The sequence below is a fragment of the Nicotiana attenuata genome, chromosome 3 (assembly GCF_001879085.1).
Source record: "Nicotiana attenuata strain UT chromosome 3, NIATTr2, whole genome shotgun sequence".
Taxonomy (NCBI): Eukaryota; Viridiplantae; Streptophyta; class Magnoliopsida; order Solanales; family Solanaceae; genus Nicotiana; species Nicotiana attenuata.
The window spans coordinates 55,237,708-55,252,424 of record NC_031991.1 but is presented as its reverse complement, the minus strand read 5'-3'; the positions used below and the strand labels follow the sequence as shown (position 1 = coordinate 55,252,424).

The following is a 14,717-nucleotide window of genomic DNA, read 5'->3' as shown; positions in this document are numbered from 1 at the left end:
ATGTAATTGATTTTTTGTACAGATAATAAGTTTATCATAAGTAGAATTAGTAACTCAAAAAACTAGATAAATGATTTAGCACAACAGGTTAAAATGCATTGATAACGTACAAAGCTGGATCCAACAAGTTACTATCATCTTTTTCAAAACTTACTTTAGAAAGTTATTTATAATTTGTTTTAAATAATCTGATAAACATACTTATGGCAATCATCCCCATGAACTGAAGTTTCATAGCAGCACCAACAGCAGCAGAAAAAAGAAGAAAACGAAGGAGGAGAAGGAGGAGGAGAAAGGGGGTTGAAGTTGTTTAAAAAGTGGGTACAAGCTAAAAAATTTTTAAAAAAAATGAGTATAGGTTTAATGGAGGCGACCAAGCAGGACGCCTGTGCAATTTTTACATTTTATACGCATCGCTGGTCCTTGATTTGCGTTATTACTATAAGTTAACTAAGCCCTTAAATTATTTTCTAAAAATAAGCCCTTATTTGCTTTTGTACCGACCAACCTAAAGTAGGTATTTAAGGACTTATTAAGACTTGTTGCTCGTTTAATCATATGCGAACCCAATAAATGAGCTTGAAAAGTTTAGCCTAAGGAGCATTAACTTGAGTTAATCATGCTGAGGCAATTCATTAATTAAACTATTAATATTTGAAAAGAAGCCAAAAAGAATAGTAACATAAAGAAACCTAAAACATATTCAATGTTGGTGGTTGTCTCAACTGTATAACTACAAGAGATGATGCATTAACACCCACGTTATGTAGTTATAGCTATTTAATTTGCATTATTGAATAAGACTATAAGTGTAATTTAATCCAGCTTGTCATTATCAAGAATATAATTAATCAACTTAGCAACCCAATGATTAGCAATCCATTGGTTACGTTGCTAACTTAATCTAAACAAAATTGTGACTTTTTATACAGAAATTGCAAGCTTAGCCACTTATCATTCTTTTCTAATAGTAAGATCTCGTATAAAATCTAGTCTTCGTATTATTTCCCGTTAAAATAGCACGAGTTAACCAATTTTCGGACTGGTAATTGAAAAATAGCCAGCGTTTGCAAAATCATTGAAAAATAACCACTATTTTGCTACGAAAAGTTCCAGCATAATATACTGGAGATTAATTTGGAGCACCTGTGTATGAACTTCTAGCATATTATGTTGGAACTCCAACACATGAAAAATTCCAGCATAATATACTGGAGATTGCAGCACATGTGTATGAACTTCCATCATATTATGTTGGAACTCCAACTAATTATGAAATTCCAGCATGTTATGCTGGAAATTCACATGTAAAAAATTCGAACTCCAGCATATTATGTTGGAATTTTTTCCGATTTTGAACTGTATTTTTGTTCATATCTTTGCATGAGAAGTGGCTAAATTTCTATTACTTTTGAAACTATGGCTATTTTTAATTACCACTTGTAAATTTGACTATTTTTGAATTTCACACTTATTTCCCAACAACATAAATTTAGGCACTAGAGTCTAATTAATAACCTTCCGGGGTTCAATACAATTTCTATTGACATTTTCTTCCTCTCTATAATTAAAGTGAGTCCAAAAAATATTGATAAAGTTAGTTATTTAAAATTTTAAAATAACTTGATTATTCTTAGAATAGTCTGGATCCTCCGAATATGTTGACTATCCAACAATGATAAGATAGCGATTAGCGAAAAGAATAGAGAAAAATGATTCAATAAAAAGTAGAAATTATTTTGGAATAAGTTCAGATTAAAAGTAAGACATCGCTTGCTTAGAAAAAGAAAAAGATTTTTTTTTTTTGGAGGAACTGAATATCCATAGTTTTACCAAAGGGAGATAAAACCAATTTATTATTTTTCTATTTCTCTTCTTCCATATTTTTGGGAATAAACCTTAATTCAAGACAGGTGCGGCTCAAAGAATTTTGTGGCCTAAAGTCAAAATATATTAAAAGGCCCTTAAATGTTTATAAACCCCATATTATGTGAGACACAAAAGAAACCTACATGACTTTGGTCTAGTGGTAAGAGTGCAACACATGATAAGTTAGACTCACATCACGATTTCGAACTCTCCCGTGGACAATAGTATGATATTTAAGTGAAAAAGTGCAGAGAGGAGGACTCATTATCCATCGATTCGAATCTTGTGCCGCTGCCCTCGAGAATTTCTTAGCTAAAAAAGATGAGACATAAAAGAATTTGCTTTCTGATATATGGATCAAACTGTTTGGCTCAAAAGTTATCGATATACTTTACAAGCTTAAAAACAATCAAAAGTAAGAAAGGGTAAATCGTAATCAAATATAATAGACTTAGAGATGAAAAAATGAAGTTGTTGTTGTAGATCTAATAGTGATAATATGAACTCAAGAGAAAGTATTCGTTAGAGATAGCGATAGAGAGAGAGTATGAGAAAATGAGACAGTTGTATTATTTCAGAATCCTCCCCCCTTTACAATGTGAAGGTCTCCCTTATATAATAAGAGACCTTCCTCGAAATAATCAAAAAGTTACAAAAATAGGTAACGTTTTCCTAGTGAAGACACTGAGTCCTAAACGATGTCGCTTTTGTCCCCACGTCCGAGTCGTACCCTTACGTTAGTCGGCATATACTCATTGGACGTACCCATTGGCGTAGAGACGTTGACGGTCAAATTTGACCCTATACACAAACAAATATGACAAAAAGAAATAGCTAACTCATAGAATCCGAGTTGAAATTAAAGAGTGAAATCGTCAAAAACATAAAGAAAAAAGTGTACATAAAAAAGAAATTAAAATTGATGAGAACGTAAATATACCGTTTAATTCAATAAGAGAGAAAATTTGTAATTATTTACCTACCAAGTCATACAACCTCAAGTAAATTTAAAAAATATAAAAAATTGATTTTTTTTAATAATAATTATATAAATTATATATTTTATGTAATACTAATATACTAGTAATATTTTATAACTTTGGGGACCTTAATATTTGGGGGCTTTAAGGCAAGGGCTTCATCTGCCTTACCTTAGAGCCGCCCCTGATTTCAAGACGCCACCGCTGAAAATTCCGAGGTTGCCCTTTTTTATATGATCTCTGTCTATGCGTCGACAATACGTTTTGTGAACAGAGACTAATAGGTCCCACCACTAGCTGATCCAAACTAGGATAATATTACTTTTTCTTTTTAATAATTACTCATTCCCCTATTCTAATATACATGACACACTTTTTTATCTGTTTATATTTTAAAATAGTATAGTTTTAATATTCTTATTTCACTATTAATGCAAATGGGACGGAGAGTTGGATAAAGAAGATAGAGTAGTTTAGCACTTTAGCTAAAAGAGGAGCTTTATCAAACTCTTTAGAGTCCACTATGGGCCCCAAAAGAGGAAAGATATGAGTTGTTGGGCTTGATAAGGTTATAATAGCACGGGCTAGCCAGTTTTCAGACTGATCATTTAAAAATAGCTAGCGTTTGTCAAATTATTGAAAAATAACCACTATTGCTGTAACAGAGATCGGTCCAGCATAATATACTGGAGTTCGGTGCACCTGTGTATGAACTTCCAGCATATTATGCTGAATCGGTATACTTTGTTGGCTCCAGTATAATATACTGGAGTTCCAACAAAGTATTCTGGAACTCCAAACTCTAGTATAATATATTGGAGTTCCAGTATATTATACTGAAATTCCAGTATATTATGCTGGAGTATTTTTCGGATTTTGAACAGTATTTTCATTCAGATTTATTTTTACATAAAAAATGCCTAAATTTTGATGACTTTTAAAATTTTGGCTATTTTTGAATGACCAATTATAAATCTGCTATTTTTGAATTTCTCCCCTCGATAAGTTACAGACCGGTAAAAGCCCTTTTCCTTTTGGGAGTTAGGACTTCCGATAGAAAAGTAAAGGGTAAAGTAATCGACCCCTTATCTTTTTTACTTTGGCAAAATCGCTTGATAATCTTTTATCCACTTTATGTCGAGAAAATTTTCATGGGAGAAATTCAAAAATAGCCAAATTTACTACTGGTCGTTGAAAAATAGCCAAGTTTCAAAAGTTATCGAAATTTCACCACTTTAAATCTGAGCGAAAACACTGTTCAAAATCCGGAAAAATACGCCCGCAAATTTTACGGGAGTTCCAGCATAAGTATGCTTGAACTCCCGTAAATTTTATGGGAGTTCCAGGACAACTATGCTGGAACTCCCGCAAATTTTACGGGAGTTCCAGCAAGTATAATTGTCCAGTATAATATACTGGAGTTTGGAGCACTGGTGCTCCAGTCTCCCGCAAATTTTACAGGAGTTAGCAAAGTATACCGGTCCAGCATAATATGCTGGAGTTCGTACACAAATGCACCAGAACTCCCGTATATTATACTGGATCGGTCCCTGTTGCAGCAAAATAGTGGCTATTTTTCATTAACTTGATAAACGCTGGCTATTTTTCATTGACCAGTATGAAAACTGGCTATACCATGATATTTTAACAATTTTCATTGCCAGGATAGTATTTCAAGAGAAAGAGGCCAGTCGACAAAACACAATAATTTAAACCAATTACATGCTTGTCTTTGTGTTATAACAAAGAAACAGACAATCTGTGAAAGGGTGAATTTACCGTTTAGATTGAATAGTGTCAATCAAATGTATACTTATCACTGTATTTCAAAAAGACAAAGTACTAGGCAACTTTGTTTAATAACTCGAGACGCTTTTGAAAAAAGTTTTAAAACGTGTGTGGCAAGAATTAGTCCAAGAATGTTGAACATTTAGTCATAAACTCGAAAGTACATCTTTGTTACCACAACTTTTTGTCTCCTTAATAAACAGGCTGCTTTGCTGGTTTGTGATACTTTGACATTATATATAGTTTCTTTTGAAGTTTATAACTTACCAGTGATTACGATTTTAAAATTTGCAACTAAATAGTCACAGAATTCCTTAACTTAGATCATTTTTGAACCTTATAATAGGAGTTAGATTATGCATTCAGTGTCGGAATCTCTTTCTGTCTATGTCTTTCTTTAGGCAACGTTCCTCTTGAACCAATTTACCTCAACTTGTTGAAAAGTTGGGAATTTGACTTGTACATGTTTCTTTTTTGTTCTTACTGTTGGGTGTGCGAACAAAGTACCACATTGGTAGCTGAAAATATTGGGAGTCTACATATAAGGTGTAGGGATCTGTTAATGGTGTGACGCCTTTTGGGAAAAACCATGTGGGCTTGGCTCAAAGCGGACAATATCACACCATGTTAAGAGTGTCTTTGGGCTAGTTTAGCCCTCCAGCCAAGGGGCCAAATGTGTCTTCAAGTAGAGGAACTATTGACAAGCTTCATGCCTGCCAATTTTCTACAAAATTCATGTTTATCTGCAACCACCGCCTTTGTCAGCATATTCGAAGGATTTTCATCAGTGTATATCTTCTCAACCTCAAATAATTTCTCTTCCACGGCCATTCTTATCCAATGATACTTTCTATTTATATGTTTGGTCTTAGAATGAAAAGTGGAGTGCTTGGTGAGACAGATAGCACTCTGATTATCACAAAATAAGATGTATCGTGGCTGCTCAAAGCCAAGATCATTAATAAACTCCTCCATCCATAATAGTTCTTTGGCACCTTCTGTGACAGCAATATATTCGGCTTCTGTGGTGGATAGAGCTATGCACTTCTGTAGTCTAGATTGCCAAGAAACAGCTCCCCCTGCAAAAGTGATCAAATAACCGGAAGTGGATCTTGAATTATCAAGATTACCTCCTAAATCAGAGTTTGTGTAACAAACAAGTTCAGGCTTGCCATTGCCAAAGCACAGCTTCAAATCTGCAGTACCTTTTAAATACCTTAATATCCATTTTACTGCATCCCAATGTTCTTTTTCAGGATTAGAAATGAATCTGCTAACAGTGCCAATGGCATGTGCAATATCTGGTCTAGTGCAAACCATAGCATACATCAAGCTACCAACGGCAGAAGAGTAAGGAATACGAGACATCTCCTTTTTCTCTTCATCAGTAGATGGACTCTGACTAATACTCAATTTGAAGTGTTTAGCAAGAGGAGTACTAACCACTTTTGCATCTGTCATATTGAACCTCTTGAGTACCTTCTCAATGTATTGCTTTTGGGACAAAAATAACTCATTTCTATCTCTGTGTCGGTGGATTTGAATGCCCAAGATTTTCTTTGCTGGCCCCAAGTCCTTCATCGCAAACGATTTGCTCAACTGCTTCTTAAGGACTGCAATTCTGGATTTATTCTTTCCAACAATAAGCATGTCATCCACATAAAGCAATAAAATAATAGAATCATCATCAGAGAACTTCTGGAAGAATACACAGTGGTCTGAAGAAGTTTTCTTGTACCCTTGTTCTTCAATGACAGATTCAAACTTCAAATACCATTGCCTTGGAGCTTGTTTCAATCCATACAGGCTCTTTTTCAATTTGCAGACATAATTTTCTTTTCCCTTAGTTACAAAACCCTCAGGTTGCTCCATATAAATCTCCTCATCTAAATCACCATGAAGAAAAGCAGCCTTGACATCCATCTGCTCAACCTCTAAATCTAGACTTGCGGCTATGCCTAGAACCACACGAATAGAAGATATCTTCACAACAGGGGAGAAAATTTCATCAAAGTCAACTCCCTTCTTCTGGCCAAAACCTTTAACAACTAACCTCGCCTTGTATCTAGGCGCAGAGGTATGGTTATCTTGCTTTATTCTGAATATCCATTTGTTAGATAAAGCCCTCTTACCTTTCGGCAATTTCACTAACTCATATGTGCCATTCTCATGGAGTGACTTCATCTCATATTCCATCATTTCGATCCAATGATCTTTGTGATTATCTTGCATGGCTCATCATAATTCTCAGGTTCTCCCATGTCAGTCAAAAGTACATACTCATCAGGAGGATAGCGCATGGATTTTTGCTTCTCCCTTGTAGATCTTCTAAGAGAGGTTTCAGGAGCATTCGTAGTAGTTACCTGTGCAGGAATTGGTTGCTGATCAATCACAACTTCATCAACTGGAGCATCCATAACATCTACACCATGATGATCATTTTGATCTTGATCACTATCTCCATCATTGTCTTGGGTTCCTTCATGTGCAATAGGTGCCTTAGCAATTGAAACTGGATCAATATCAACTAAGCTCTCATTACTCTGAGAATCTATCTTCTCATCTTTGTCAATATCTTCAATAGTTTGGTCTTCAAAGAATATTGCATCACGACTTCTAATAAGTTTATTATCAATTGGATCATAAAAACGATACCCAAACTCATCTTGACCATAACCGATAAAGATGCACTGCTTAGTTTTGACATCCAGTTTCGATCTCTCATCTTTAGGAATATGCACACAAGCTTTACACCCAAAAACTCTCAGGTGATCATAAGAAACATCTTTGGCAAACCAAACTCTGTCTGGGACATCACCATCCAAAGCAAAAGCAGGAGACAAATTGATAACATAGGCAACACTGTTAAGTGCTTCCGCCCAAAATGTATTTGGAAGTTTAGCCTCTGAAAGTAAGCATCTAACTCTCTCAACTAGAGTTCTATTCATCCTCTCTGCCAAACCGTTCAATTGAGGCGTCTTGGGCGGAGTTTTCTGATGACGAATTCCTTGTTCCTTGCAATAGTTATCAAAGGGACCACAATATTCACCACCATTATCAGTGCGAATACATTTTAATTTCTTCCCCGTCTGTCTCTCAGCTAAGGCCTGAAATTCCTTAAACACGCCAAGTGCTTGATCTTTAGATTTCAAAGGATACACCCAGAGCTTACGAGAATGATCATCAATGAAGGTCACAAAGTAAAGTGCACCACCTTTTGACTTTACTTTAAAAGGACCACACAAATCAGAGTGTACTAGCTCTAATAAATCGGGCTTTCTTGAGGGAGGATGGCTATGAAAGGAAACCCTTTTCTGTTTGCTAGCTAAACAATGTATGCACCTTTGCAGCTTTGCTTGTTTTACTCCAGAAAGCAAACTTTTCTTAGCCAAACACGTAATCCCTCTCTCACTCATATGACTCAATCTTCGATGCCACAATTCTGACAAACTATCACTTTCCACCAGATTTATTGAGTCATTAAGAATAGAGCCTTGTGTCACATATAATTGACCAGACTTGACTCCTCGAGCCACTACTAATGAGCCCTTGGTGAGCTTCCATTGGCCGTTAAAGAGAGCATTATGGTAACCTTCATCGTCTAATCTTCCTGCGGAGATCAAATTGAAAGGAAAGTCTGGAGCATGCTTCACATCTTGAAGAACTAACGTTGAACCATTATTAGTTTTCAAACAAACTGTGCCAACACCAAACACCTTAACTTCACTGGCATTGCCCATCTTTAACACTCCAGAATCAACATGAGTATAAGATGAGAAAAAATCTTTTCTTGGTGGGACATGTGAGGTAGCTCCAGAATCTACTATCCAGCTCGTCTCATGGGATACTAAATTGATGACGTTTTCATCATAAGCAAAAAGAAGGTCATCTTGAACAATAGCAGCAACATTGTTCTCGTTATTTTCAACTTTCTTTCCTTCTTTAGTGTCTTGATTCAACTTGCGGCAAAACCTTTTGATGTGTCCTTTCTTGCCACAGTGGTTGCATGTAACATTATAGTATTTGGACCTTGACTTACTTCTACTTTTACCTCTATTTCTTGAGCCTCTTGTTCTATCTCTCCCCCGGTCTTCTGTAATCAAGATATCTGCTTGTGAGGATGAACCCTGCGATTTTCTCCTTACTTCCTCGTTCAACACACCACTCTTGGCATATTCCATGGTCACCTTACCTCCAGGAGCTGAATTTGTCAAAGAAACACGAAGAGTTTCCCAAGAGTCTGGCAGAGTATTAAGAAGCCAAAGTCCTTGTATCTCATCATCAAAATTAACCCCCATTCCAGATAGCTGATCAAGGACGCCCTGAAAATCATTTATGTGATTAAGGATAGGGCTGCCTTCCTTGTATTTAAAGGTCATCAATTGCTTTAGCAGAAACAATTTGTTGTTCCCGGTTTTTGAAGCATAAAGAGTCTCTAGCTTTTCCCACAATAATCTCGCATGTATCTCGTTCACAATATGGTTGCGAACATTATCTTCAACCCATTGCCGTATATATCCACATACTTGTTATTTTTTGGGCACATGCCCATGTTGTCCAGCCAAAGGCCCAATGGCCTAATCCTATTCTCTTTTGGTTTCCAATCCTATTTGGAATTGGATTCGGTTTATTCCTATTTTGAGTGGGTTTTGGCTTTAAGAGAAAGCACCACTCATGATCTATAAATAGGACAACCTTGGAGAGTTATTCTATGCTCATTGATACAAGTCTTTGAAAGACTTAAGAACATAAGAGTGGGTTTTGAGAGAGCTTTCATCAAGAGAGAAGAGAGAAAAAAAGTATTTGTTTTGCTGCAGATTTTTATTCCGACCAGCCAACTTCAAATCACGTTTTTCGATTCGTTAACCGTTGGATCGGGCTGAAATTTTGACTGAGTGTTCATAACATCTTGGTCTGGGATTTGAACGGTGGAGATCGGATTTGGAGGCTCGTAGCATCTGATTTCGAGCCTCAAACACCAGCTTCGTTTTGTGGATTATACTCTTTCTTCAATTGATTAGTTGTTGCTCTTGTTGCTATTGTTGCTCCGTGTTTGGCCCTTGTTGTGTAGCCAATTTGGAGAACTTTTGTAACCCTCTTATTGTTATAGTGGAGCTTTTTGGATCTTTGTGATCCCGTGGTTTTTACCTTCGATTTGAAGGGTTTTCCACGTTAAAATTTGGTGTTCTTTATCTTCTTTATTTTCGGATTTGCCTCTTCCTCGACATAACAAGTGGTATCAGAGCCAGCTTCGAGCGAGGTTCAAAACAGGTTCATCTTGGCGTGTTCAGTTCTAGCTGCAACATATTTGACGATAATCGTGATTTTTTTGTCTGAGAAATTTGACCGGAGTGCTACGCACGTTGAGACAAACTTTGTGGCGGAGATCTGGAGATGCGACTTGTTGAAGGCTATGTGAAGAAGGTGGATCAAGTTTATTTTGTCAGAAAATTCAGGCTAAGGGGGAGAATTGTTAGGTGTTTGCCATAATTTTCTTACCATATTTGGTTTTCCTATCTCTTGAAGGAAACGGGCAATATAATTACCTTAACTGTGTTTTCCTTTTTGTAAAAGGAAATTATAAATCTCCAATATTTGGCTAGTCCTTTTTCTTGTAGGAAAAGGTTTGAACTTGTATAAATTGAGGATCCTTCTTTCACATTCAGTAGCATCCACAATGTAGCCATAGGGGGCTTGAGAGTCGTGTCTAGGGGGAGAACTTTACGGGACAAGTGTAAGTGTGTCACTTGTGTTTGTCTCTTCGTGAGGTTGTTCTCTCGATATTTTGTACTCTCTTTTTATTATAGTGGATTGCTCATCTCCGTTGTGGACGTAGGTCAGTTGACCGAACCACGTTAAATGTTTGTGTCTCTTTTGGTAGATTTCTATTTGTTGTATGATTTATCGTCGTTCAAGGTTTGCTTTGCTAGCTTCCGCATAACACCTGCTTTTTCGATCCTAACACTTACAACATTACCATCTAAGATCATGTTTGCCTTTCGTTTTAACTTTTGGTTATGTAACTGCCGGATTATAAGGCTCTCATCTGCATAATTTGTCGGTGCTTTGACTCCAAGAGAATCCTTTTTGGGGCTGGGGCTGGGGCTCAAGCTTTTCCATGTCTGAAGATTTTGTGTCCAATTTTTTGATTGATTTTGCAGTAAGCCGATGGATGTCAATGCAGCGGGGCGGGTTAAAACTCTTTTTAAATTTTTTAAAGCGGGGCGGAGCGGGTTTAATGCGGGGCAAACTTTGAATTTTATCTTTTTTGAAACAAAGCAATCATTTCAACTACAATTTCACATTCTTCTTCACTAGCACGAATACTATTTTGAGTTATAATTAACCAATTTGCATAAGTCTCACCAAAATGATATTACATGAATCAAGATATCGTATTAGTAATAGGAAATGATAGTAACCCATTTATTTTGGAAAATCAGCATAATACTTTCTTAGTTTTATGTTTATGTGATTATATTAAACTCTACATTTTATAAAATAATAAAATGTCAAACTAGTTTTTTTTAAAAAAAAATTAAGTGGGGTGGGGCGGGGCGGGTTGAAAATTGAAAAAATAACTATGCTGGGCGGGGCGGGATGGGTTGACATTTTTGTGGGTTTTGCCAAACCCGCCCCGCTCCATTGCCAACATGTTTATTAAATTATTCTGCCATAACCTTGTGCCTTTAGCTGTGGGTCAGAAGAACTAAGATCCTGATTTTGGAATAAAGCTTACATGAGGCTGCTTGTCTTTTGTCTTTTCCTCTCTGGAGATTTGCACATATATATATATACCAATTTCATCAGCTTACTACTTTTCATGAAAACCATTCCAGGATATGATTGATTCATACTGTCATCTTTTGTATTGTAGTGGCTCTCAAGATAGTCTTGATAATCAAAATGCCTAATGTATCCCCGAAAATGGAAGAAAATACTTATGAAGGTGGCCTAAAAAAACCCTTCTATTTAGTGCTTCTGTTTTACCATTTTAGTCGCTTATTATCTGTGCTGCTGTAAACATGGTTTTTTCTTTGGCTTTGATCATGTTCTATTCTTATTGCTGCTTTAAGTAGTGCTAGTAAATGCATTCTCTCCTGCAAAAGCTTTGTCTAAGTATGTCATACATTGTTTACTTAGTTGGTCTATTTGGCTGCAAAGCATGTCTAGAATGTACACAGAGTAGCCTAAAATTCTTATATCAGTACTTATATATAATCAGATTAAGTAACGAGTACAAACAGAACTCTTAAATATCTAATCACATTAAGAGAATAAAACTTAATAAATGCACCAAAATGTGAGTAGCACCTAAAAAACTAGTACCTGGAGCTGATTGCATCAGTAGTCTGCTTAGTTTGGACATATTGTGAGATGCTATTGAGTAATATATATTCAATCATCTAAGAATCTCTGCTGTTGAGTAATAGATATGCAATCGTCTAAGAATGTCAACTGTCCCCTGAGGAGTTCAAGACATCGTAAAATGAAGTTAAGACTAAACAGACATATAAAGACAGTTTTTGTGTTAACAATTGTGACACTTCTCACCCTGGTGACTGGTTCCTGTTCTGTTATGTGGATTCAAAACAAGCCATGGAAGAGTACATGGCTTCAGCTTTCTTCTTCTTCTCCTCCTCAAGAACACACATGTTTACGGTGTTTTTTCCCGTTGAGGTGTAATATGAAAGTTTCTTTATTCATGCATGGAGTTTGACATAATTCGCACCAGAATTGCTGGCTGTTCTCATCTTTAATTTTCTCACCACGGTCGAGTTCTAGTAGCTTAGCCTTGTGTTTCTGACCTTCAAGGTGCATCTTTAATAAACTTTCATCCTGACAGAAAATTTTGCACAAGTCACATCTTACTTGCTTGTTTCTTTCCTCGACACTTGAATCCCCGAGTTTCAGCTTGTGCATGCGGCCTCTCAAGTGCTGCTCGAAACAAAGAGTCCCAGAGCAATGAACTCTACAGATTTTACAGTAGTACTGCTGCTGAGGTGGCAGGCCGCCAGAGTTGCTGGACTCTGCATATTTCTTTCTACCAGAGTAAGTAAATGTAGAGCTTAATGATGGACGGGGTGCCGATGTTGTCGTACTTGAAAAATGGTTAGGCGGTAGCACTGCATTAGGGGTTTGTAAAGGGGTTGATGCATCAGGCAATGGCATTACACTATGACTTGTGGTCGGACTTTGAGCAGAAGATGGACATGGAAAAGGCTGCTTGTTTGATGGATCAGGACAAGGACAGTCAGCATTTACACTTGAATTGCTCTTGAAGATGACACCTGACAAAATAGATAAATCTTGTAACAGCAGCAATAAACTGTAATCAGCAGCAATTGCTTTGGTATTTGTTATTTGTATATTCTTGCAGGAACAAAAAGAACACGAAAAGAGGAACGGAAACTACCTCTTGTATTACTTGGACCATCAGATTCTAACAGTTCCAATGCTCCCTGTGGAACTTTGGAGTATGTAGATGTTGTTTGGTTCTTAGAAATCAAAGCTTTCCGTCTTGTTACCTAAAACTTGGACGATTTCTATTAGATTTGAATATTTGACACACAGAACATTAGAGGTACGAAGTTATTTCGCAGGATTGAGCGAACAAAATATAGTTTAGAGGTACTGGTACCAAGGATGAGTCAGGTAATGGATGAGGGGAGGGACACTTGGCACTTACATTTGAATTGCTCCTGAAGATGGTACCTGAAAGGAGGAAAAATCTTAAAACAGCAGCAATAAACTGTACATTGTGTGCAAATAAATGTAACATTCTACAGCAATTGCTTTGATATTAGTAAGTTGTAGCTGTACTTACACGAGAAAAGAATTAGTAAAGAAAAGACGAACAAAAGCTACCTTTAGACGAACAGAAACTACCATCAGAATCCAAAAGTTTCAACATTTCCTGCGAACCTTTGGCGCATTTAGAGGCTGTTGGTGGACTGCAATCTGCTGTTCCATCAGCCGATCTTTTCTTCTTGGAAATCAAAGCTTTCCATCGTTTTACCTAAAACTTGGATCATGTTCTATTAGAAGGGTTGAATCTTTGACACACATATCATCAGATATATAAAGTTAATTCGCAGGGTTTATTGAATAAATTATACTCCATAGTTACTAGGAGTAGTTTATAGGTACCAGTATCAAGGATCAAGTCTTACTATGATCCTTCTAACATACAAGATACAAGGAGTACTGCAAATTTTATCGCCGTCCAAGATACAATGTACTTTTAGTAACTGAAGCTAAGATCAAACTTAAAAAGGGATTCTTTTTCCTTTTTAATTCAAAAAAATATAACAGAGGGAATTTTCTGATTTTGTATATGTATTAAAAATTCACTAAACATCTATACATATTTGACTGTGGACTCAATTATTATTGTATATTAACTTAAGGTCGCTATAGGAACCCATAAACTTCAAATGCTGAATCCACTTTTGATCCCAAATCAACAAAGACATCTTACTTTCCTTCTCATTTAAGACAAGGGGCATACTTGTATGAAAAACACATGGCATGCATTTATAGGAGAAGATAGATAGAAACAGACCTCAAAGGGCAAAACATCCGGCGGACATTCATCATCTGCAAAAAAATTTGCGATCTTCTCTTTAAATGCTAACTCACGCTGAATAGCATACTCCACTGACCGGGAACGCACTCCCTTATTTTCAGCCATTTATGTCAACTTCCTGCAATCAATTTTATCATGCCTAATTACTTGTTAAGCAAATATGAAGCTAACTGTAAACGAAAAAACCTCCAACAATGCAGTATTTTTATATATCAAATAAAAATAGATGCAACTGTTAAAGGATTTGATTAATACTTAAAAGTTTCAGGAAATAGAGTTGAATTGGATAAATTTATAAACATAAAGGAAACTGTAGGAGTTAAAGTAATTAACCCAATTATGTAACACAATCAACAGACGGAAAGATCAATGTGCCTTCTTCGCCCGATTAAGTTTCAGTTTTTGGGTTTTAGCTTTGTTGTTTGTATAGCAATGGAAACAATTGGAGTGTTATAAGAAACAGAATCCGACGGTAGAGGAGTAAAGTTGAG

General features: G+C 36.3%; 1 protein-coding gene across 1 annotated transcript; it reads right to left on the bottom strand.

Moving 5' to 3' along the window:
• On the bottom strand, positions 11,890-14,717 carry LOC109224657 (zinc finger RNA-binding protein 2-like). Its single transcript, XM_019389193.1, has 6 exons — positions 14,560-14,717; positions 14,203-14,344; positions 13,506-13,656; positions 13,327-13,352; positions 13,054-13,165; positions 11,890-12,928 (listed from the first exon to the last, which is right to left on the bottom strand). Exons 2-6 carry the CDS (start codon positions 14,329-14,331, stop codon positions 12,279-12,281), a joined length of 1,068 nt encoding a protein of 355 aa, XP_019244738.1. The 5' UTR covers positions 14,332-14,344; positions 14,560-14,717; the 3' UTR covers positions 11,890-12,278.